The 25,684-nt window shown below is 39.8% G+C and overlaps 1 protein-coding gene across 7 annotated transcripts in view; it reads left to right on the top strand.

The window, feature by feature from the left end:
• NSD2 (nuclear receptor binding SET domain protein 2) overlaps nucleotides 1-23,945 on the top strand; it is a 99,927-nt gene extending 75,982 nt beyond the window's left edge. For all 7 annotated transcript variants that reach the window (XM_057374032.1, XM_057374031.1, XM_057374035.1 and 4 more), the window contains 13 exons: nucleotides 8,869-9,000; nucleotides 10,059-10,182; nucleotides 11,141-11,341; nucleotides 12,035-12,214; nucleotides 13,295-13,451; nucleotides 14,191-14,396; nucleotides 14,828-14,931; nucleotides 15,152-15,421; nucleotides 15,517-15,633; nucleotides 17,424-17,565; nucleotides 18,254-18,360; nucleotides 19,196-19,400; nucleotides 20,313-23,945. In XM_057374032.1, the coding sequence (XP_057230015.1) occupies nucleotides 8,869-9,000; nucleotides 10,059-10,182; nucleotides 11,141-11,341; nucleotides 12,035-12,214; nucleotides 13,295-13,451; nucleotides 14,191-14,396; nucleotides 14,828-14,931; nucleotides 15,152-15,421; nucleotides 15,517-15,633; nucleotides 17,424-17,565; nucleotides 18,254-18,360; nucleotides 19,196-19,400; nucleotides 20,313-20,578 (2,211 nt within the window). In that variant the 3' untranslated portion in view covers nucleotides 20,579-23,945. The remainder of the gene's footprint in view (nucleotides 1-8,868; nucleotides 9,001-10,058; nucleotides 10,183-11,140; nucleotides 11,342-12,034; nucleotides 12,215-13,294; nucleotides 13,452-14,190; nucleotides 14,397-14,827; nucleotides 14,932-15,151; nucleotides 15,422-15,516; nucleotides 15,634-17,423; nucleotides 17,566-18,253; nucleotides 18,361-19,195; nucleotides 19,401-20,312) is intronic.
• The last annotated feature ends 1,739 nt before the right edge of the window (nucleotides 23,946-25,684 follow it).

Raw genomic sequence — 25,684 nt, forward strand, 5'->3', positions numbered from 1 at the left:
AACTACTGACATAAAACAAAAATAGTCGTAGTTAACCTTGCAGGTTGTTAAAAAAAAACCACTGTGCTTCTAGCATTCAAGCTTCCTTCCTTCAAATATAATTTTCTCTTCTGAACAGTGCTTGAGGATAAGTTAATTTATAGTGCCACCTTACATCCTGTGACTTAGCAGACAGTTGTTTCCTGTGTTTGTTTCTGTATGCCTATGGATTATTTTTTTTCCCGTTTGGCAGCACCATTAAGCAGTCAGGGGTACATTTATGTAGAACACTGCAAATAGTTGGACTTGTTCCTTGCTAAACCTCTGCTAAGGCTTCTAACATTTTATATGACCTGCATCACCCACTATACCATACACTTTTGTTACAATGGTTCTATTTTCATGTGGAAAAAAGTTCTGAGCTTCACTTTTGTTCTTTGGTGGCACATTCTGTGTAGAAAACTAAGTTTCTTATGTAATTATTCTCCTCTTGTGTGTTACTTAGGCTGCAGAGTGCAGAGAATCTGTTAACTGAACATTTACATGGTGTAGGTTTTTTATTCCACATCCCCTACCAAAGTATCATGAGTATCTGTAGGCACTTTTATTCTGTTTTAAAATGTTCTCATAGTTTTCATTAACTTTCCAGGCAAATTCAGAAATGCATAATATCCTTACCTGAAACGTCTAACTCCTGCTAATAATAAAAATGAAACTTGTCCCAGGCTGTCTTTTTTTTGCTATTATAGTACTGTGTACACTTGTGGCACCGCATACTAAAGAATTTATCTAGTTTAGCAGTATGGGCCAAAATATCACTCTTCATTCAGTTCAGGAATTCTTATACTGAAATAAAGGAAATGTTAACTGTAACTCAATTGGCTCTGTCAGTTTTTCTGTCTCTGTGTGGGTGCACGGTAGATTGTCTTTTGAATACAGCCTGACCTGTTTGTATGTTGCTTATTGACTTATTCTTACAGAAGTTGTTCTTATAGTAAAAAAAAAAAAACTCAACCTTCTAGCTGCTCAGATTTTGTTAATAAGAAAAAAATACGCAGTTGGGTTTTATCTGTTGGAAAGACTAAAGATTTTAGAAGATGCATACTCCAGGCTTTCTAGAGAGAGCTCTTGGCCAGCCCAGCCCACTTCCTCCTGCATGACTGGTGTAGAAACCACCGACTCTGAAGTTTTGTCAGGAAGTCTGAGATTGGAGCAATGCTCTGAGTGTTAAGGAAAGTGAAACTTAGTAGGCAACAGCATTCAGAACTCATGAAGACGTACCTCTTAAATTGCCTGTGAAAAGATGGCCTGTATCTTTTTTATATGTTCATATCAAATGATCATAATATATATTATAGCAGSTGACCTGAGAGAGTATGCTGATTGAGCCAGGGACTGTCCTAAGACATGCCTGTAAAAGGTGCAGATCACCCTATGTTGCCCCTTTCCTTATGGATCTTGCTGCTCCTGCACTGGAGGAGACTTGCCTGCCAAACAAGCAGGAGGAAGTATTTTCCTGACATGCTTTGTTTTCATTTTATATACCCCTAGCTTTAAGATAAGTGTACATAGTGGGGTGTGCTTTCTTTTGATGTCCTAGAGCCTGCATTAGAAAGCAGGTGATGCCTAAGTAAAACGGGGACATGGGAGGGGTTGCCTTGTTTGGCTGTTGAAAAATTTGCCTTTTAGTTGTTTTTGTTACTGCTTAAACAGAATGTGACTGAAGAACATGGTTGTCACGAATGATTCACAAGCATATATGAGTAATACAAGAAGTTCTTTTATTATAAGACTAAATGAGTTGATAAAGTTAATTTTCTGAAGAGGAAATTTTTTGAACGAAAATTCCACTTTGTTAGCTGGAAAAGTCTGAAAAAGTATGTGGCTGGTGGAATAGTAACTGTTGGAGTCTGTTCCAGTGTGGGTACYGTAGATGTTTAAATGTTAGCAACTTTTTCACTGTAAATTTCCAAATTTGCCTTGAGCCTTYAAACACAGCAGCAAAACCTTTTCTGAGCTGGGTCTAGGAGAGGGGAGGTCCTGGGGAAGCTGATGAACACAGAAGTGCCAATGTTTAGTCTGCAGTTGCCAACACACAGTGAATAGTATTTGGGACTTGCTTCTGCTCCATGAGACAGGAGCTTTTGCCTTAATGAATACTGATGCTCTGCTCCTTTAGGACATCCTTTAGCCTSGAAATACTTATAGGGAAGAAAAAAAGACACACCATGACCTACTCCCCGCCTCCCAGGAGAGCACTGAGCCAGCAAGGATGCTTTCCTAGATCAGATGTTAAAAATTCCTAAATCTAAAACAAAAGGCWTATTTAATAGCCAGGTTTCCAGCTGATTGAGGGCCAGTCCTGACAAGCAGAACTGATGGGTTTTTTTTTTGTTCTTAACTGTGGTAACTTCTTCGATTCCCAAGCTGCAGATTGGATGAATACAGACACTACACTTCTATTTTCTGAGGTGGAGTTTCTGAACTTTTTTTTCCTTGAAATTACAGACTAGTGATTTTGCTGGCTCTGGTATTTACTCTGATTTTGGAGCTGTCTGAAAGRAAGGAGAAAATTTTAAGTGGGAAAAAAATCTTTTTCTTCAAGTGGGTGGAGCAAACGTCCAGATCRGTATTTGCCATCTTTGAACCACAGCATGATTTGAATTTTTAAATTCCAGTCTATCCTTTCACAGACTCACAGCTTATATCATGTATCAGTATGATTGGATGCCAACTGAGAATATGTCACTACTTTTTTTTTTTTTAAAGTGACATTTTAACCCACCCAGATGTGGAAGTAGTGATACAATTTGCAAAGTCCACCCACGTGGTTCTAGAAATATGGAAGCTGAGTTTACGTACCAGCTTGCATCTAACTCTTTTTTTGTAAAAAGCCAGAGGGAATGAAGAATTGCCTCACATTTCTGCTGAGCTGTCTGGCTGAGACTGGAATCAGGTACCTGGTTGTAAAAAAATGCTTAAAAATTGCAGTAGACATGGAGTCAGTATTTAGATGTGCCATGAGAAATGTTTCTCTGTGTYAAGTRCTTATYCTTTCACCTTTGAGCATTTTAATTGATGTTGCAGTGAGCTGTGCACTTAGACTTAGTGTTGCAGCTGCAGGATTTGTGTTGYAGGTGGAGGAAGTCTTGCAGGGGCAGAGCCATTGAGAAGTGATTTTGTACACAAAATCTGTGTATAGAATCTTCTGTCAAATTGACTTCCTGCCCATCCCCCTTTAATCATTGCAGAGTGCTTCAGACAAAAGACAAAATTAAGAATATAAACATAAACACAGAAAATGCACATAGCTGACTCAGTTTAATGCCTTAGTGTGTTATTGTAGCTGTATAGAGTTGCACACATTTCTTCCTCTAAGCCTGCTCAGCAACCTCTGTGTAAACCAAACACTTACTCAATATAATGGTGCCAAGGAAACTCCATTATTCCACCAACAGTCCTTGCATCCATGTGCACATTGTAGGTCCCTTTTGCACATAACGGGGAAAAGTAGTCCAGGAAGCAGTAAAAAAAAAAGTAAACCTCATCCTTACATTTAGCAATTAAACAATTACCCAGTGTTCAGCRGCGCTTGCTGATGTAATCTGGCTTTATACATGAAATATTGCAGTATGCAAAGCATGTTCATTCAGTTTGGAATTAATGCTGAAGATGGCTTTTATAAGCATTGTTATATAGTCTTTCTAAAAATAGCTTGATGTTTGTCTGAAAGAAAACCCTTAAGCACTTCTTTCGGTTATTGTGAACAGGGAATTTTAGCATATATTTCAAAAGAAAATTAAAAATACTTCCAGGGATTTGAAGTCTTTATATGCTGATCCCTGTACCATTGTGGGCCTGAGTAACTTAACAAAAATACACTTGTGGTATAAAATACATGCTCATTCTTGAGATGAGTAAACCCAATTCTTTAATAACCCAATGCTGCAGTTTCTGTCTTTTCAAGGACAAAAATACAATACTAAACACAAAGAATACACAGAGATGCCAAAATTTTGTCCCAGTCTGACTCAGTAGTGMAGTATTTTTTCAATAGTGAAGCTATGGAGAACTTGTAATAATGCAATTATTGTCCCTACATGTTCCCTTTTGAGTCTTCTGGCTGTAAGTAGTGAATAATGACTGAGACACATGGGAAAGGGAGGATTGCCTGGGAAGCCTGACAGGAAACTGGTCAGTTCTGTGAGTGGTAATTGTATTCAAAACCTCACTAATCCCCAAAGTAAGTTCTGGCCTGCCCCATACGAATAGCATGAATTGGTTTGTAGACTGTTTCCTTCCTTTTCTCTCAGTTGTGTATGCAGGTGCACAGTTTCCTGTAGAAAGGGCTGTGTTTGATTTCTGAAAACACCACCCTTGCTCAGTGTTCAGGCAGTGAAGTGTGAAAGCCTCTACAGGCRAGTCCTCACAGAATAATGTCAATATTAAATGATTGAAGGAAGTCGAAAGGAAAGCCTGACTGCTGTGCAGTATGTGAAGACTGATGGTGCTTGCAGTGATCCTTCCTTAGCAGAGGAAAGGTGTCTTCTATGTCACAGCAGCAGGAATTGCTAACCAGAAGTGGCGATGAGGATAGAATTCAGGTGCAATTTCAGTGCAGAAACTTGGCACTTGCTAAAAATATGAAGTAAACAGTTTTGGCTTTTTTTTCCTCTAAATTTACTATCTTTAAAACAGTCCTTTGCCTTCACAAGAAATAATAAATTACTCCAAATGTACAGCAGAATAAAATAGCTACAAATTGCTAATTAACACATTTTACCACTAATCTAAATGTTGATTACTTTGAACCTTTGGCCTGAATATCAGAAGAGTTAATTATAKATACAATTTCCTTTGCTAGGAGGATTATATTACAAAAATAAGGACAAGACAAGCTCTGGCATGATTACAAGGGAAAGATTTACATTTGTAACTTAACAAGTCAAGTAAAAAGCCCCCTGAAATTTGTCCAGATTTGAATTGAAGGCTGTGATTTGGGCTTTGTTATGTGAACTGTTAGACCTTCCATGATGTGGGAAGTAGTGTTAACCAGCCACAGAAGTTTTATGTCTCATTGCAGAGGTAGCTGTGTCACATCAGAAATGAACTGATTTCTAGCAATCTTCTTGTAAATCATCTTTACCTAGTGACTGTTTCAATCTACGTGTAATTTAATTGCAAAACTCRGTGTCCCCTGGGTGAATCAGAACCTGTTAGTGCTCCTACAGCTTGCTTGGGGTACAAATACAGTTTTCCCAACCACCTCATGCTGTTTCTCTCTTAGATTCTAAACCCTCTCTGAGAAACAGTGGATGAAGTGTTGTCTCRGCCTCTTCTCTGCAGGCCTGAAGAAACAGATGCTCTTTTATTTCCCTGATATTTCCTTTGGCTATTCTGGGAAAACTTCAGGAGCTGAGGTGTTGAATTCCAGCTCTCTTCATAGAGGRAACTTTTCCCAAAGATGTCTGGTAGAGGGTTTCACCTGCAAGATACAAACAAGGGTTAAATTAAATTATCCAAAAGAAATAATTCCCTTTCTTACAGCAGATAACCCGCTAGCCCTCCCTTTATTAGGGCCCTAAGATAGGAAATCTAGTATGCTAGTGAAGTGTGTGTGAGCTGTGCATGAATTGTGGCTGTTGGATATGATGGTTAAACCCTTGGTCATGGTGGCAGGGATGCAAAGGTGTGTTCTGCAGCCTGCACCAGGCCAGAGCAGTGTATCAYAGCTGCTTGTGAATGTAGCTTCTCTTAGGAACTGAGACAGCCACGAGCAGGTATCCAGTCTTTCTGTGTAATACAAAACTGGTGGTTATAGAGCATTTGATTTGTAAAGTGTGTGAGGCTCCTGACAGCTGTAAAGGAGAGATTTTGAAAGATACTCTCTGCCTGGTAGCCACTGGGTTGGTGAACCGAGGGTATTTTGTTTGTGCTTTATGTGTTGCTGTTTGTGCTTGAAACCTGGCAATAATCTATAGGTGGGTGTAAATTGTCACGTTTCATCTTGATGGGGCTGATAGAATTTGGCTTGTGTGGTTGCAGTTGTGATGTCAGGTYTGATTCTTGCCAGCACTGCTCCTTTTTTTGGCTCAGTAACCTTKAAATAAAGGSCTAGTGYWTTAATTCTGAGGCAGTAAAATTCCRTTCTGTAGGAAAATTGATGTCAGCCTGAGGTTCACAAATGGCTGGGGTTTTGTCACCCCTATCTAGGGGGATTCTGAAAAAATGCCTTCTGCCAATAGGATTCTGTTATGTGTGAACGTCTGCATCCTTCCTTGGAGCAGAGTATATAAACCAAGGAAAGTCTTGGGAAACATTGCTTTGACTCATTCTCTTGACTGAATATGTTTGTCTCTGGATATGTTCTGTTTCTCTGCTCTGCCTTCAAAAGCAGTGAGCTGGGGGAAGAGGAGTGCCTTCCTCGGGCAAGGCTCTATGGCTTGTGCTGCTGGGAAGACTCTATTAACTCAAAGGGTGCTGCACAAATGGGTTTTCTCAGGATTTAGGTGTTTTGTGGTGTGGGGAAAAGGTGGGAAACCTGGTGTCAGGTTACAGCAAGACTGCTTGTTTTGCTTTGCTTGGTTTTGTTCTGTTTTGCTCTTTAGTAGAAAAAAAAATACAGAACTAAGTCATTACAGCTTATTTTTCCTTTTTTCTTTTCTAACCATGACTAATTCTGGGTAGTTTAAACAAGAACATAATGAGGTACTAAAAATGTTAGAGCAGTGCACTGCTTATACTAATTAATGTTTCTGTGGGAATAGTTTAACAGAAATGAGCATGTGTGTGAGTTTACTGAAACCATAAAGGAAACTGGGTTTGTGTTTTTGCCGTGCTCCCATACTGTCTTCCTTTATCTGCCCCTTCCCAGCAAGAACTGGCTGCTCCTGGCCTTGCACTCAGGTTGCATTTTCAGTTTACTATTTCACTGCTCCTTCCAGGGMACAGAGATTTCCTGGTGCCTGAACAAAGCAATGATTTTACGTGCAGYTTCTTTTAACCTCTTCTGAAATGACTGGGCAGAATCTCCAGATCACTCCTATTGTAGAAATGCTCGTAGGTGAAGTGTAGGTATGAATCACTTTGATAGTATTTATTTGCACAGAGGAAATGAATTTACAAATAATGCGGGGAAAAATACCCACCAACCAACACCTGTTAGTCTGATCCAATTTATAAAATATTTTTAGACATGATCAAGGAAGGCAAATGTTAAATGGAGGAATGCAAGTTAGCTGGCAGCAGCAGTGAGGCGTAATCACTCAAAACCAGTGTTTCTAAARGGATTTTATAAAGACTAAATCTAGRCCTGGTTTGGTCTTACATTTTTCTTTCTGATTGCAAAATAAATCACCTTTGCACATTACATGGATTGGTTGATAGGGAGGTTGCATGTAGCTGTCTCCAGCATGTGGCTGGGTCATTTTTAGAAAAAGGTACTTTACTGTAGATAAATACAAGATTCYGTTTCTGAAAACAGAAAGTAAATTCTTCATATAAAGTGGTGTGTCTGTATTCTGACAAATGGCTATTGGCAAAATGATCTCTTGAGTAGCACACAATTTAGAGTGACTTTCAGTGCTGTATTGAAGAGACTTGGGGAGATTCTCATGCAGCAGAAGTGGAGAAGGGTAGTATCCTATTGGCTTGCTTTGGATACGGTGCTTAGGAGACTTGTAATGGGTTATTGCCTCCAGTTCTYATGCTTGATTTTTCAACAACCTTTTAGAGCACAGAAAAGGTTTAGAGAAGCCCTACTAAAATGCTCTAGATGCTGCAAAAAGTACCCTAGGGAGAAAATTAGAGGGCGGAACAAAAAGGATTGAAACAGGCTTAATTGCAGCATGCTTCCACAGGAGGAAAATGTCTGCTTCCAAGGGACTTTTAATATAGCTGAAATGCCTGGAGAAAGCATCATCAACTGTGAATTGCAGTTAGACAACCCAAAAGGGGCAGGAGGCAGTACCTGTGATGGTATGTGTGAATAACCATTAGAACAAGTTCAAAGAGAAGTAACGGGTTCTTTTTGCAATTCCAAATTGTGATGCTCTCCTAGAGAATGTACTTAGTGAGGCACAACTCACTGGGTACCATCTGGGGGCAACAGCATGAAATTTTGCCTCTTTTGGTGTAATGTGAGATGAGACAAATGACTTGGTCCTCCTGAAATTCTACTGAACTGAAAAGTAACCTGTATTTTCTTTTAAGTATATTATTTAGGATGGGTTTTTTTAAAGGAAATTATGACTATTTTTAAAAACACTCTATATTTATTACATCTAGATCTGTTATATAAGGTTTATCCATAACAGGGATAATGGGGATACTTCTGTAGTATTTTGTATTCATTGTTGACTGTAATGTTCCWTAAACATATTGAGAGCTGCTTGTTCTTTTCTTCCTCTCTTCTATATGCTGTTCACACTTCCTTGGAAAATATTTGGGTCAGAGACTTTTATATGCAGCTTGAAGTTTACCAAGTTTCTTTTTTAAAATTAACTGTTGCTGTCTCACAAACCACATGTTCAGATTTCAATTAAGRGATTTGAAGATATGCCTATGTTATGGCTAGGCACTTCTTGCTAACTGTATTACAGAACTAAATATAAATAAAATGCCATATTACAAAGTTTTGGTGTTCTGTTTTGGCTGCCRTTGAGTTGCTGGGGAGGGGGATTATTGCATAGTCCTTTGTGTGAGTCTTCCACAAATGTGTATTCTGATTTTAATCAAGGTGGTGGTTTTGAAGGTGGGGGAAACAAAACCAGAAGAGTGTGCCTAAATCTGCTAATCTGAATTGCAGTCTGTTTGCTTCCATCAGATCTTATTCTGTGCAGAACTGACCATCTTTAGCTGCTTTCTCTAACACCTGTGTTTAATCTTCAGATCTCTGATGGCCAAGGAGATGAGCGCTCAGAATCCCCCTATGAAAGTGCTGATGAAACTCAGACTGAAGTTTCTATATCATCCAAAAAATCTGAGCGAGGAGCAGGAACAAAAAAAGAATATGTGTGTCAGGTGAGAGACGTTAGCTGGGCTRTATTTCCTGAGCTTTCCCAGGAAAGGTTTTTTCTAATTATGAAAATGACAAATTAGTATTACTAGAAACAGGTTTATCACGTGTGACTGAGAAGTCTGTTAGCAATGAGGTTGCCATGGCAGTAAATGGAATTCTTAATACCTAATTATTTTTTTCTTGACCTCCAGTAAGTAACTTAGCCTTTCTAATGGAGTTTCCAGGTCTGTAAGATAAGCATAATTTGTACCTCAGAAGAAGCAGATGAGTGTTGCCAGGTGACTGGTTAGATGATGCAGAAGAGATGCTGCTTTCTCTGTTAGCACAGGGGAGGAAGTCCAGCCCAGCAGGGTTTGTGCTCTGCATGCAGCAGCGATGGCAGCAGTGCTCTGCCGTGGTGTGTGGGCAGGGTGTGGCTGAAAGCAAAAGCCTTTCTCAAACTGTTCTAGAAGGGTTCTTAGGCTATGAAATGATAACACAGTCCAAGTAGACAGATCGAATTTCTTTTCATGAGACTAGGCAAGCAGTTACATTTCTGTTTTTTGTACATAGTGATGATGAGGTTGTATCTATCTATAAAATGTTGGATAATCCTTAAATTCTGCCAGCACTGTGGTTTGGTTCATTTTTAGTTATGCATGTGTCATTGCTAATCACTCAGAAGTATCATTGTGTCAACTAGATTGATTTCCTTTTGTCAAGGAAAAGGAGGGTAAGGATGCTTTTTAACCCTACTCAGATGCATCAGTGTGCTCAGAAAATATTTCTTAAAGCTTTCTTTTTTCTGTTCCTTTTTTTTTTTTTTTTTTTTTTTTTTTTTTTTTTTTCCTTTACCATGGTGTGAGAGTGATATTTCTAGTGGTTTAATCATTCTGTTACCTGTTTCAACTTGTAGCCAGGGCATGTGATGATGCTTGCAAATTATCTTGCACTTGTTAAATTTTATTTCAACAATGGGAAAAAATGTTTTGAGGAGCATTGTATTAAAAGGAATAAAGAAAACAGGTTTTTTCTGCATATGAACTTTCCTTTAACATTCAATGCCTTTGTGTTGTAAAAGCTGTGTGAAAAAACAGGTGATCTCCTACTGTGTGAAGGACTTTGCTATCGAGCTTTTCATGTAAGCTGCCTTGGGCTCTCTGGAAGACCAGCAGGAAAATTCATTTGTAGTGAATGTACWTCAGGCAAGTTTGACCCTTTCTATTAATTTAAAAAAAGTATAGTTTTCCCATATATTGTTCTAGGACATCCTTCTGGAGAAAATATGTATCCTCAGAGAACCCTTCTTTATCCTTTGGGACCTGACAGGGTGGGAGTTCATAGAGTACCACTAAGTGTGCCATGTTTTAGAAAGTTCAGTGAGAACTCTCTTGCAACTTGTCTAATTTAATCAGAATTAGTAGCTTTGCTCTCTTTGTACAGTTACAGATGAGATTTAAAGTCTGTCACAAARGCTTAAGAAATCCTAGAAAAAAGCAGCAAGTGAAACGTTTTAAGTCCTTTTTCAGTACTTTGTGTGCCTATATCCATCTTCTGCTTTTTCTGATAAAAGAGTACCTTATTGCTCTTAATTTCATTTGCTTTTAATCSTGTAATAACTGCTTGGAAGTTCTTAATCTCCAAACTTTGCATTAGATTTGTGTTCTTGCTCATAAGCTCATGTCATGCAATAAACCTTGTTGGAACTGCTGCTTCAAAATGAAGCTGTTCCAACTAGTCCAGAGAAAAAATTAGATGACACTTATCTTTGGTTTGTGGTCCTGCTTCAAATGTCACAGAACCACAGACGACCCATCATCCTATTTCACTGGTTTAAAAAACATTTAAAAAATAAAAATYCACCATTTTTCTGACATACTGAGGCTTATCAATAAGAACATAAAATCAGATTGGTGAGACTTTGGGTATTGTGTGTACTTCAACTGCAATGGGTTTGCACTGTAACTTTATCTGCATCTGAGCAGATCAGTGTTTAGTGCTAAAGAGCTAAAGTAAATAAGATAGCTGCATCAAGAAATACAATTTGATTTGTTGAAGAAAAACCCCTCCCTCATGCATACCATAAAGGCACAAGAGAAGCATTTTAAATTCATGTGTTTGGATGAAAAATTAGTTTCATTCTGTTTATTATTTTACCACCAGGTGTGCACACCTGTTTCGTGTGTAAGGAGAGAAAGGCAGATGTGAAACGCTGTGTTGTGTCTCACTGTGGAAAATTCTACCACGAAGCTTGTGTGAAAAAATTTCATCTCACTGTCTTTGAGAACAGGGGGTTTCGATGTCCTCTCCACAGCTGCCTCAGTTGTCATGTTAGTAACCCCTCACATCCACGAATTTCAAAAGGTAGTTTTTCATTTTTATGACTGATTCATTATTTTTATTTATGGCATATTAAGGTAAGGAATGTGTCTATTTCAGAGCTGCTAGCTGTAGTTTTTGTTAGGTATAAATGGACTATCAGTTGATTCTGAAACTTTAAAAAATAGTAATAGAATAATTTTTAGTCAACTTCATTATTTACTTTGGTTGTGCTCTTTTTTTAGTGCTTCAGTTATCCATAGTTAACCATATTTTCTTCTTAAGAGAGAATGAAATATAGAATGCATAGATGATGAGGAGAGAGGCCAAGCAGTGAGGGCAGAACATGAGAATGTACAAACACTGCAGCAAGGCTCGATGAATGTAGCAATGTTTGATCCTGTGCAGGATTTTAGCTTTGGGCAATATTTGCAGACAAAAATTACATGACTGAGGAAGAGCTGGTCTACCCTGGGTGTGCATAATTAAAGTCTTAGAGTGCTTTAAACCGGGCGTAGTGTTCTCTAAAAACATTTATTAATTCAGTGTTGTCTCACATATGCAAGCATTAAAAACATAATGGCTGAGGTTTTGTGCATGTATATAGGGTGTCTCAGCACTACCCTTTTTTTGGCTGAAATAAAAAGCCAGTTTTGTTCCCAAGTATCACAGCACTGTTGTTCTTCACTGCAAGTCAGTTTTGTCCCAAAATAACGTGTGAGTGCTGTGCTTTGCCAGGGAAGATGATGCGCTGCGTGCGCTGCCCGGTYGCGTACCACGCCGGCGACGTTTGCATCGCGGCGGGATGCGCCGTCATCGCCTCCAACAGCATCGTGTGCACCAACCACTTCACTGCCATGAAGGGGAAGAGCCACCACGCCCATGTCAATGTCAGCTGGTGCTTTGTGTGCTCCAAAGGTAAACGGGGGTGGGGAACTCCTTTCAGAAATGAGGCATCAACATGTTTCGTTCTTCAGCTCAAGTGTTGTTTTTTTAATTGTTTAATTTTTAATGGAAAATCGTTAGAAATGTGGCATATTGAGTTAGGCCTTGTTAGGTTTTGGTATAATGTCAGGTTGGCTTATGCTGTTTCAGGGTTTTAAATACCCTTTTTTTTTCCAGAAATAATTTATTAAAGAATGTTTTTACTTGGGCTTTATCCAGCAACCAGAAGCCTGATTTAATTCTTTACAAAAGACACTTAATGAGTATTTCTCGGTTCTTTCCCCTGTGTTCAATGTACTGAAGCTTTTTGTATTTCTTTATTGCTAATATATAATATTACACCATAAATATTTTAAGAGTTGCTTTTAGTTTAGCAGCAGACAGCAAATTGAATCAGTATTAGTTGTTGCTGGGAGTGCCACTAATTAAGGCTTTTGTTTTATCTTGTACGATAAATATGTTCCTTATTGAGAACCACAAAAACGCATAGTGCTGATTAAACTTGTAGCAATGAAACTTTACCTGATTTGTTAACAAATTAACATGCAGCATAGCAGCTTTTAAGCTGCAGCCAACTTTCCACTTGATAATTCGTGGAAGAAACTAACAACTTCCTTTTGTTCCTTTTGCCCCAAGGGGGGAAAAAAATCCCAAAATCATAAGACAAATCTGTTGAGGTTAAAATTTTTCATACAGAGAAATGTTAATATATATTAAAACTATATTAAGCATATTGTAGTCATTAAAGTACAGCACAGTAATTACAATTTGTGCATTATTCTGGCATTTTTATCACCAGCTTGCTTGTTATTTTTTATGTGTTACCAACCCAAGTCTGCCAGGCATTCAAATTAGACAGGACCTTCTGGCTGCTGTACACAACTAAGAGATGTGTGTAYTTGTTGCTGAGGGTCAGCATGTTTTAACCACTTATTTTCTAAGTGAACCTACCACATGTGTATCCTTTTTAACCTGTCTAGAATGTAAAACTTTTTATTTTGATCTTGGTGTTTTCCAACCTTTTCTTTTTTGCTTCTTTTTGTGTCTCTGCAGGTGGAAGTTTGCTGTGCTGCGAGTCGTGCCCGGCCGCCTTTCACCCTGACTGCTTAAACATCGAAATGCCAGATGGGAGCTGGTACTGCAATGACTGCAGGGCGGGCAAGAAGCTCCATTTCCAGGATGTTATTTGGGTTAAACTGGGAAATTACAGGTCTGATGAAGGAATTTGTGTTGTTTTATAGTACTGGCATGTTGAACTAAGGATCGTACAACTGGTTGCTCCTGTAGGCCAGCCTTGCTGCACACTGATTTCTCACTCCTCTCTGAATTAGGGACCTCACCTCCCTGCAAGCYTCAAGTTCAAAGACTTGCAGCTTTGCTGTTGCTCTTGCCATGGCATTACCTGTAGAAGACTCCTTGAGACTTCTGCCTCCAGTGTATGAGCTTTCAACCTTTCAACCCCTTTTGTTTCAGGGATCTCTTCCAATAAATTGGTATAATTGGTAATTGGCTAAATTACTCACTTGTAGGCTGGGATATCAGTCACTCAGGTTGTTGGTATTTCACACTTGGATGAGATTTGAGTGAGATAGAGGTGAATGGGGGTTATCCTTTAAATTAATAGGTGTTATCAACCAACTCTTGATCTTTGACAACTACAGTGATTGCAGGCCTTGTAAAGATGATGGTTTTGCTGTGCAGACACAAGGAGTCCTATGTGTGTGCTTTACCTTGCAGGCAGGTGAAGTCCCACAGGTCTGAGTGTCAGACTTCCCTTTTCTGGTCTTCACTCACTCCCTACTGAGAGAGGGGAGGAAAGGATTTTCAATCCACATGGATTTTAGAAATAATAACCAGTTATTGCTGTTTCAAGTGATTTTGTTAAACTGTCTCTTGCAGAAAGAGCTTGACTAAAATGCTGTATTTTTTTATTTGTACTTCTGTGCTAGATGGTGGCCTGCAGAAGTTTGCCATCCGAAAAACGTTCCCCCAAATATCCAGAAAATGAAGCATGAAATCGGAGAATTTCCTGTGTTTTTCTTTGGTTCTAAGGATTACTATTGGACGCACCAAGCACGGGTGTTCCCTTACATGGAGGGAGACAGAGGGAGTAGATACCAAGGGATCAAAGGAATTGGAAAAGTCTTCAAAAATGGTACATAGCTAAAGCAAACAAAAATAATCCTGGGATATGCATGCTTTGCTTTCTTCACGTAGCCTTGGGTCTGGTTTGGAACATTTGTTTTACAATATTAAAGAAGTTTGTGGTGTCCTGTGCAGGAATCACCATTGCTGTCTTTGAATGAAAACATTATTTTCAAGTCTTTTAAAAGACTGAGATCTAACTGCAATTATTTCTGATGATTTTTACTTTATGGAAAGAAAAAAAAATTGTGTAATTGGGAAACTAAAAGAGTAGAATTTGTAAGAGCATTAGCACTCCAGAAACATTGTTTGCAAAAAAATTGAATGATGGGACTAGGAAGTAGATAATKCTTTGTTTTAACACACATGGGAATGAGCAAGTCAGTTTGGGGACAGYAATCCTCTTTTTGGCATTTCTGTTGATGTTGCAATCTTTTTCAGCTTTGCAAGAGGCTGAAGCTCGATTTCGAGAAATAAAGCTACAGCGAGAAGCCAAAGAAACCCAGGAGAATGAACGTAAACCTCCACCATACAAACACATTAAGGTAAAGTTTGAGGAAATGACAACTGGGTATTCAAAGGTTTGATSCGAGCATTGAAATGGGGTGAGGCTGTAGTGATGGTAACTGCTTTTACAGTMATGAGATGGTGAAGTTTTGCTTTCATTGGAACATGTGGTGTTGCAAAACCAAATTAGTAACCACYTTAATACCTCTTACAACAAAATCAAAAGTCATATTTGAATGATTTGAATGTATTTTTCAGGTGAATAAACCTTGTGGTAAAGTGCAGATATACACTGCTGACATATCTGAGATTCCCAAGTGCAACTGCAAACCCACGGATGAAAACCCTTGTGGCTTTGATTCCGAGTGCCTCAATCGGATGCTGATGTACGAGTGCCACCCACAAGTTTGTCCAGCGGGAGAGCGGTGCCAGAACCAGTGCTTTACCAAACGTCAGTACCCTGAGACAAAGATCATCAAAACTGATGGCAAAGGGTGGGGTTTGGTTGCCAAGAGGGACATTAAAAAGGTAGGAATTGTTCTCACCCAGCTGACAATCGGCGACCTGCGATGCTGTTTGTGGGTTTGGGATATACTTCACTAGTGAGACTTCATGTCTTTCAGGGGGAGTTTGTGAATGAGTATGTGGGAGAGCTGATTGATGAAGAGGAATGTATGGCAAGAATCAAATATGCACATGAAAACGACATTACCCACTTCTATATGCTTACTATTGATAAGGTAGGATATTTGATATTTTTTGACATTACTTACTTATAACCTTACTTTGATCTTCTGTTGATCACCTTGGTTGRGCACTCTGCTACCTTTGATGTTACACAGTTCCATGTATTCACAGTGTTGCATCTTCTGTGCCTTCTCTCTCCTTTCTATATGTACATAATTAATGTCCTTAGTTCTGTGTTACATAATAAATTATATGTTGAGGTCTGTAGGTCGTGCTTTGTTGCTTGAAATGAAGTACAGTACTYACCTGTATCTGTAAGTACAAAGTACCTATGTGCCTAGTGTTAAAATGAAGTATGAAGTTTAGGGAAATAGTAGAGACACAGTGGAATTGCCATTAGCAATCCTTTGACTAAAATTTCAACAACAGAAAACAAAGTTCTCACTTGAAAGAATGTGAAATAGAATTGTGAGGCTGTGTTCCTATACTGGGCATTTAATCTTTTTTGCAACCATCTGTCCCTTGCTTTGTTTATAACAAAGGCTTGTGCTTTTGTAGAAACTCTTTTCTGAGAGCACTCTCTGTGTTAGTAGCTAGCCAGCCCTCCACAAATTGGTCCGCAGCAAATTATTGCGGCAGATTAATTAACACAAAATAATTCAGCACCTTTGGTTCTGTGCACACCTCTGAGGATTTTGTTCCTCAAGAGAGGGAGAAAGTGAAGAACCTGGACAGGAGGAGTTAGAGATTATCTGTATTATATTGCTTCAGTCCCCAAACAGCTACTTAGKAGGAAAACAAGAGCTGGCTGCCAGTCCTGCATTTTTTTCAGTCCCAGACAACATTTCTTGTCCCAAGACTCCTGCTCTGTATTTCCACAGCTATTGTTCTCATTAGTCCTGTAACTGAGGATTTCCTGCTTTGGGTGTTACAGAATGATGAAACCACATTTCTCTGAACATTTGAAGTTTCTTATTTCTCTGCTAGATTAACATACAATRTCAGTGTGTTAAGTATCTGACCTAACCATGTCTTTGACTCTTACTGTAATTAATGAATGCTCATTGTGGGTCTGTCTTGCCAAAACTGCTGGTGCCGTCACGAGGCTGAGCTGGCCACGCAGTGAAGTGTGTGCACATAGGCATGACAGTCATACATGTGCATTATAAAAGTGAGTTAGAAAGAAACTGTAATAATATTTCATAAATAAGCAAAACCTTGTCTAGCAGTTCTGCAAAGAAACAGTTCTGGCAATTTCAAGACTTAATTTTGTTAACGTCTGGTATATTTAGTGGAAATAGAAATTAAAAAGCAATTGTGTGTAGGGATGGGATGTTTTTGGCTTMACAAGAGCTTGTTTTTGTGTAAACTAGGCTGATTTGGGGAAAGAATTCTGGTGAGAAACTGGTAATCTCTGGAAGTAATCATGCGTGACTTGGTAAATGCCATAAAGCACAGTATTTGTAAATGCCTCACAGCTTCATGAATACACAGTAAATGGTAAAGGGACTGAGTCTTGAGTTTTGAGGCTTCCTGGGGGAGAGAGTTCCTTAACATACCCACCACACTGCTCACRAGAACACTTATCCTGCCGAGTGGCTGCGATGGGTGCTGGGAAAATGTGAGCTAGAGCACGAGTATTGCTTTGGGAGTGTCACATTCCAGGCCATGTGGGACACTACAGTTTCCAATACWACATATGCCATCAGCTGGCTTGTGTGCCCTGGAGACCAACACCATGTCTGTTCTGAATGCAACTGCTTAGATCAGTTATGGATGGTTTTTGTTCTCTTTTGTGAGGGGGGAGAGAAAAAACTCATCCTGTTGTTGGTTTGCTCTCCAGGAYCGTATTATTGATGCTGGCCCCAAAGGAAACTATTCGCGGTTTATGAATCACAGCTGCCAACCAAATTGTGAAACTCTAAAGTGGACAGTGAATGGAGACACTCGGGTCGGGCTCTTTGCTGTGTGTGACATTCCTGCAGGTACATCRGCTTGGCTTGGCTTTGGTTTCATTCCCTGAGTTAAACCATTTGTGCAGTTATCCGTGGGACAGTGATGGTTTAATGGATTCAGCGCAGATATTTTTGTAGAGAGCTCTACACACAGAAGAGAAGCTTTATGATCTGMTTTTTACTTTAATGTTTCTTAGTTGTGAGTCCCATGGCTGCTTTTTGTTGCTTGTTTCTAGGGTAAATAGCCTTAGTAAGTTTTTGTTTTGGAAATCTCAGATCTTTTCCATGAATATCATAAGCTTAAGGAGGGGATGTAGGAGGCTGTTTGAAAGTATGTTCTGGCTTGTATACACGCATGTTCACACACATACAGCCTATATTATACACTATCTGTAGCTATCTATACACTATCTATAGCTATCTATACACTATCTATAGCAATATTTAGCTGGATGGATGGATAGATAGATGGTGTAGACCAGACACAAGCACAGTTTTGTGAAGACAAACCAATGCATTTTAGAATATAATTGCATGAGACATCATGCTGTTTGGACATCTAGTTAATCATTGTCAGTGCTTATGAACAGTAAAGAGGGGGGAAATCCTATAACAATACATCAACAAGCAAGTCCCAAATCAGCAAACAGAGAGCAAAAGCTRTATTTGTTTGTAATAATTTTGATAGAATTTGTTACCTTGTCCTTTTYACACTCAGGGACGGAGCTGACTTTTAATTACAACCTTGACTGTCTGGGGAATGAAAAAACAGTCTGCAAATGTGGTGCCCCAAACTGCAGTGGATTTCTTGGAGACAGACCAAAGGCAAGTAATAAATCAAGAGATTTTGACAGTCTTGTCAGGGGAAGGGATGCAGAAGCTTCAAACTGACTAGGAATGTGCCTGACTGTAGTCAGTGAGATTATTCTGACATTCTAGTGTATATTTCCCCCATCTAAACCTTAGAGTATGATGATTTTGTTAAGATTACTTAAAAAAAAAAAAAAAAAAAAAAAGTTGAGCTAAAGAATAAGGAATGTGAGTTTTGAATTTTAAATAAAGTAGGTAATGATTACAAGGTGAGAGGAAGGGATTGATGGGAGGGACATTGAAAAATCATTGAAAATTGTATATGATTTGGTGAAGGAGAGTTGAAGTGCAAGCAGCAGAATGTCAAATTGAAATAGGGGTAAGGTTTGGTATATTCTTTCTATCATTAGCTACAGTTCCTGAAGTTCTGCTGTCTGTTCCTCAAAGGGTGAAATGGGGGCACGTTTTAGTAATTTCAGCATGAGTATTCCCAACTGGAAGAGGAAAATGGATATTGAAGTGATTGGTGGTGCAAACACATAATGAGGGTAAGTTAGCCACGAGTAGATTTGACTGGAAATTGGAAGACCCTCTGTCAGTGACAAGGAAATTAAGGGGGTTTACAGTAGGAAGGTACTTCAGGGAAAAGATCTGGTTTCAGGATGACTTTTCTCAAAGGTCAGTGTAGGTTTTCTGTCAGCACAGGTCARTACAGTGAGACACTGGACAGGTCTGCCCCAAGTTTTTGGCTGTGTGCATGGTCTGCCAGGTGTGCCAACARCTTGGCTAGGATTGTGTAATGTTTTTCCTTTACAAAACTGGCATTTACAGATTTGCATCTTACTCTTAGAATTCTTCCACTAATGCCTCAGAAGAAAAAGGCAAGAAGACCAAAAAAAGGACACGGAAACGCAAAACGAAAAATGAAGGGAAGAAAGAATCTGAAGATGATTGTTTCCGTTGTGGTGATGGAGGCCAGCTGGTATTGTGTGACAGGAAGTCTTGTACTAAAGCTTATCATCTCTCCTGTCTTGGTTTGGTGAAACGTCCTTTTGGTGAGTCARCCTATGTCTTACACTTGTATAAATAACTTGTGCAGGTACCTCATTTATTGCACTGRAACCTTGTAGAGTGTCATCTTGAAAGCACTGGGTGTGTATGGCAAGAACTTTGTTCATGCATTGTGTGGGAGCAGCTCCTCTTGGATTTGAGGACAAAATTATGGCCTCCTCCTGCCTCTCTGGCGAAATGAGCCATTTGTTTTACAAATGTAGGTAATTGAGTACATCACCTGGTAGGAGCACTGTGACCCTGACACAGGAAAGTTGATTCTGTCTGAGAGATGCATGAAGCCCTTTGAGTTCAAGCCAGAAGAGCAGCAGCAGCTTCTGAAAGAAGGCAAGTAGTAGAATTAAGAGCAGCAGACATCAGGTAGCAGTTCCAGGTATCACAGGAGTTGCCTGGTTCCAGGTATGGTTCAGCCATGTCAGGTGGGATATGAAAAAGGAAAGCAGGCCAAACCTCTTATCCAGAAACAAGTAAAATAAGGACTGGAAAGTATGGTGGGGTGAAAGAGCAGCTGTAGGGGAAACACACCAACCATTCCCAAGCAAAATTAACAGACAGGTGAGTGCTGTAAGAGTAGGCAGCAGCTGACCGGATGTTTGGATGCTCTACCAGCCTGTGAGTTCTGTAAAATGCTACTGAATAAAGCGTGAGTCATTTCTTCTGGCTGGAGCTGACTGCTGTGTTTTAATGAGAGTGTGTCAAGTCTGCTCCTTGCAGCTGCCAGCTGAGCTTTAGAAGTATAATGTAGCATTTTGAGTATTGAGATCAGCCCCGGTAGTTGCTGTCATTTGCTTTGTCAGGAAAGTTGTTCCTTGTTCAGCTGCTGAGACACAAAACTTCTTTAAGAGATGATGCCATGTTTTACTCCCCACTAATGGACTCTTTGGTTTTGATTGCAGGGAAGTGGGAGTGTCCTTGGCACCACTGTGATGTTTGTGGCAAACCTTCTGTTTCTTTCTGCCACTTCTGCCCAAACTCTTTCTGCAAGGAGCACCAAGACAGGACAGTACTAAATTCTATGTTGAATGGACAGTTATGCTGCTCTGAACATGTTCTCGGGGTGGATTCTGTTGAAACTCGGAAGACTGAGAAACCCCGCAAAAAACTGAACAAGTTGAAGCCTAGGAGAAAGAGGAACAGATGGATGAGAGCTGAATGCAAATAGTCATGGACTGCAGTTTCTACTGCTAACACTATCTTGTAGATAAGTTGTGAATATGACCAGGGAAGGACACAATTTTACATATATTCTGTAAAGGTTACAATGGGGGGGGAGGGTGGGATTTTTTGTTTTGTTTTTATAAATCCACTGAGCCAACCACAGCAGTCTTCTGCTGCTTCTGCACTGATAACGAACTGCATAGTTCAGCAAACTTCAGGACAAACCAAACTTATTACTCAGCATTACAGTTACACTTGAATTGTTACGAATGTAAAATGTTCCCTCCAAAATACTTGCAGGTTGGAGGTAGGTTAAAATCAAACCAGGTAGGCGTAAACATAGTTTTTTGAGATAGTATTTGTCAACCAACAGATGTTTGAAATAGTATATCCTTGAAAGAAGTTGTTAGTTCTCAAGTCCTTTTGAGTAAGAAATGGCTTGGTCTGTGGTCCCAATGAGATTTGCTTGCCTTGTGTGTTTTTGAGCAAGTGCTTGAATGCCAGTCATGACCCAGGTGCGTCTCTCACTACAACCACRCACACAGCAATTGGTTTGAGCTCTTCGAAAATTATTCTGAAACAATCATGATCCTTAATATCCTTCCACCCAGAATTGTGGTGCGCGGTGGCAAAGGCACGCCCTGTACCAGAGAGGGGGAATCYTACTTCGTGAGAGATTTTCTTCTGTACTGTTTTTTCCTGTATTTCATCCCAGCAAACTTGAAGTGACTTAGTCTTGCAGAGCTGTGTAAGTCTGGACTTAAAGGGATATTGTCTTGCAATCTGGGCCCAATACTCTAGGATTTTTGTGTCTTAATACAAACAAATCTTACAAAAGTTATTATTTGGAAAAAATTACTTGGTTTTTTTTGTTCCATAACGTCAAGTAGAGGAAAATTTTGATTTGAAGTGCTTGGAGTCCAAGCATTGAAATTGTATGGCAATGCAAGAAATGCCCAACAAGGAGCAAAGCCAYGCCCATGAATAAAACAGAAAGTGAAACTTAAAACAATTAAGTAAAAGTGAAATAGATTTTTGAAGAGGCACRTAAGAATTTTGATGTGAAATTTATCCTGACTGTTCCTTTTGATAAAGTTTRTATAAAACTGACTTCTTGACTTGACATACTGAATTTTTTTGTTACATTTTAGGAGCTCTGCTCTGGACTATGCTGTCACCATTGTGTTGTGTCAGCAAAGCTGTTTTGAATTCCTTGCTCCCATTAGCAATAGGTTTTCAGAAGCTTGCAGTGAGATGAATATACAAGACTTAGGATTGATGGAAATTATATTAGAACTAGGAAAAAACAGTAAAGAAGAATGTCTTTGYCAGTTTTCTTCCCAGTTCATGTCCTTGGCGTGTGATTAGGCAGCRTTGCAAGCACATTTTGAGTTGTGCCGTTGTGACCCACCCTCCGTAAACACCACGTGCACCTCCATGTCCATTTAGCCATTTGTGTATGTTCTAGCTTAGTTTACCCTTAATAGTGCAGAAACTCYATGTAGCCCTTTTGAAAATGAAGCCTTGTTGTATCATGGAAACGTATGGGGTTTTCCCAAGGATTTGATTTCGTTTTTGAAATTACAAAAATCCCCATTTATTCCCAGCACATAGAAACTTCGGTTTTATTAGAAGCTATTAATTGAAAGAGGTTTTAAATGTTGCATTGCCCTATGTTGAACTCTTTGTATTCTGTTTTGTGACCAAAATGCTTTGGATTTTGAAACAATTTTATAAACACTGTTGGAAGGTTTATATTTTTTCCAAATAATTTTGAAGAAATAGCACAGTTCAAAATCAGGAGAAGTGTTACATGTTTTTGTTTTTTTAAATGGTATGCCAAGCCTTGTGCTAAAATTCAAGAATCCTTAATTGATTTTGAGGGAAACTTTTCTCTCTGCCATGGGACTGAAGAGCAGTCCTATGCCTAAAATCAAAACCAAAAAATGGTATTATGGGTGTTTCTCTAATATTGGGTTTTGAGGGAAGGAAAACTAGGTCAAGTAGTAAAGCAGAATACTTTCCTCATTGCTTTAAAACAAAATGAAGGAATTTGATGTCATTGGGACCATTCTTTGAATAYTATACCATGTAAGGAAGGCTTTGTAAGAATCCCTTTAAGTAAGTTATTATAAAATTTTACATTCCATTGCTTTTATAATTTTGTATTTTTTTTAGTTGTTTTGTTGCTTTTTCCACTTCATGTGTAGGTGTAACAGCTCTGGCACTCTGCAACAGTGATGTCCCAGTTCCTAAGAGGCAGATCCTCACTTCCAGAAGCCTCTGTCTCAGTTACTGACAGGCAATGCTGCAGTAACATCCCCGTTTGGGATGGGGCACGGAGCTCTGGGGGCTCACAAGCACATTTAGGACGCAGGACAGCCACCCCTTTATGTCTGGGGACATAAAGACTTGGGGACACARAGCCTCTTTATATTCACACAAACAGATCTGAGCCGGGGGCTGTTTGACCTTCTGCTTCCTTCTACCTCTCCCTGCTCTTTTCTCCTCCACTCTCTGGGCCCACGGAGTTTGGCATCACTGAGACTGCAGACCAGGAGTTCACTTGTGAGTTCCTAAGAATTCATTCATTCTGCTGGGCACATCCTTTAGACTGATCTTGGAAGGAAATGTGGATTGTATTCTCCCTGGCCATGTAACCCTGCGAGCTCAGCTCAGGCACTCAGGTGGTGAYCTGGGAGAATTTTGGGTTCTGTACCAGGACAGGTGGGGTTTAGGTACATTTTAATGAAGGCTTCTGTACCTTACTCTGCATCCTGAGAAAACAGGCTAAAGTTCTGTTTAAAAAAGAAGATAAAAGTTTTGACATTGTTTTCCTTCTCCCACTGTTAAAATACAAGGTAAAACAATCCTTAAAACTTGAGCTTTCTCATGATGCAACTCGATATTTTTTAGCATTCAGCAACTTAAAAGATTTTCTGTTATAAATTAATCTAAAAAACGTCTAACTGTGGCATATTATGTGGCCTTAAATGATGTTCTTTGTGTCTTGCCCATCAAAGTAGCAAAATGTCTTTCCTTTTCCAGCAAAAAGCTGATACATGACAGCCAATTTCGGRATTTGTTGTTCTTTTATCACATGAGCAAGGATGGAAACAATTTTCAGTTGAATATGTTAGATGTATTTTCATACAACCTAGGAAAAATAATCAGAGTAAATGTCTGTTTTGTTCAATAGCTTTGTGTTCATGGTCAGGTTTTAGGAGGTTTTTTATTTGATTTACTTGGAAAAGCAAAGTATCTTGAAAGATGTATTAATGGGATTTTTCCACATTGTTGAGTCTCATTATTCCATGTCTGACTGCTTGAGAAGTTCAATGTCTTATTAAATGTTGAATTTTATTCCTAGTTATTTAAGAAGTTGCTAAGTCTCTTTTTTAAAACAGCTCTATATGCTTATTTTGGCACAATTTTTTTTTCTTTAATGGAAAGGTGAAATTGATACATACTAAGCAAGCTCGGTTTGGCAGTGAGGGAATGGGGCTTTGTTCTCTCCTAGGGAAAACTTAYACTCCAGGCCTTGCTAAGAGGCGCCCTGGAAATACTATTTTACACTTCCATGGGGGTGATCATGCTGGTGCTGTGCTTTTTTTGTCACTGTTGCTTATCACAGAAATGCTGACTTTTTTAGCAGTCCAGTTKTTCCAGTGCTGCTCTCTGTTGCTCATAATTTTACAGGCATTAGTGACACTGAGCTGGAGCTGCCCAGTCCAGCCAGCACCGCTCCCTCGGGGTCCTTTTGCTGTCACTGCAGTGCTGGTCCTGCTTGGTCAGGCCCGAATTTGGCTGTGTTTGGCTTTTTCAGACAGGGTTTTCTTGGGCTTGGTTTGGTTTCACATGTGGAGTCTCCCACATCTGACTGCAGCTACATTTTTTTTCAAAGTGTTTCAGAGAATTACTTSGATACTGATGGCTCATGGTTCTACTGAGGTCACCTGGTGCTGTGTGCCAGGATTGTATCCCTCTGCTGCTCCCAGGAAAACCACAGCCTTGGGCAGCTGAGAAGAGAGAGACTGCAGGGAAGCTCTGCYSTGGTGGGGTGTGGGAGGGTTGTAGKKSCSKYSSYKSYKSYKRWYCMRAWTWRRAWYMMMRRAWKGKTTKGGKTKGSMRGGRWYYTWAARRMCMWYCMMYTYCMAMCCCCYKSCMWKGGSMRGRASMMYTTYCCYYKGRMCMRGKTTSTYCMARSCCCMATCCAGCCTGGCCTTGAACAATTCCGGGGCTGAGGCATCCACAGCTTCTSTGRGCARCCTGTCTGACCAAAACAGCCGATGTACCGCTCCTCCACTCAGTTACTCACCTGATACAGTTGATAGAGTTGRGAGAGCAAAGAACTGATACATTTTATACCTTGTTTTTAAACACTTCAAACACTTTAACCCCTCCCATGGGAGAGGAGAAAGAGCAGCTGAGGGCAGGAATCCCTTAACCACCCCACAGCTGGGTTAYCTCAGTCAGCTCTGATGCTGCAGGACAAAAGTGGGAAATAACATTTGCTCCCACCTCTGTGCAGAGTCATTTTGAATTGTGGATCTTTTGATAGAGAATACTATTTTTTCTGGCAGTTGAGGRCTGGTGAAGCACAGCACTGACACAAAGGGTCACAGCTGGCTGGGCTGGGTTTGCACAGCACATGTATGGGAATGTAGGAGGAAAAGGAAAACAAGGTGGGAAGGTTAASAGGCCCCAGGTACTGGTTTCAAGGAGCACTTGACACTGGCTCCAGTACCATTGATAGGGATTTCTGAGTGCCTGGGATGCTGGCTGAGCATCACCAAGAGAAAAACACAATAGGGGAAATGGAGCAAACAAGTTAAACAAGAGTCAACCAGCCATACACAGAAACCACCTCTGTAAAATACAAATCACATCAGTTTAACCTGGTGGTTAAACTGGGCTGGGTGCACAGAAGGAGGCTTGGAGTGCCACAGGGAACAGGTACAAACCACTGGTGCTGCTCTCCTGGGTGGGGGGTGAATGGAGTGTCCAGGGTCAGGGACAGAGCCCTGGGCATTGAGGCAGTGGGTGTCCTAYAGGCCACTCTCCTCAGCATGCAGAAAGGTGCAAGGCATCTCCTGTGCCTGCACCATGC

This window comes from Malurus melanocephalus, unplaced genomic scaffold, assembly GCF_030028575.1.
Source record: "Malurus melanocephalus ecotype Western Australia unplaced genomic scaffold, MMel_1.1 scaffold_214, whole genome shotgun sequence".
NCBI classification, from domain to species: domain Eukaryota; kingdom Metazoa; phylum Chordata; class Aves; order Passeriformes; family Maluridae; genus Malurus; species Malurus melanocephalus.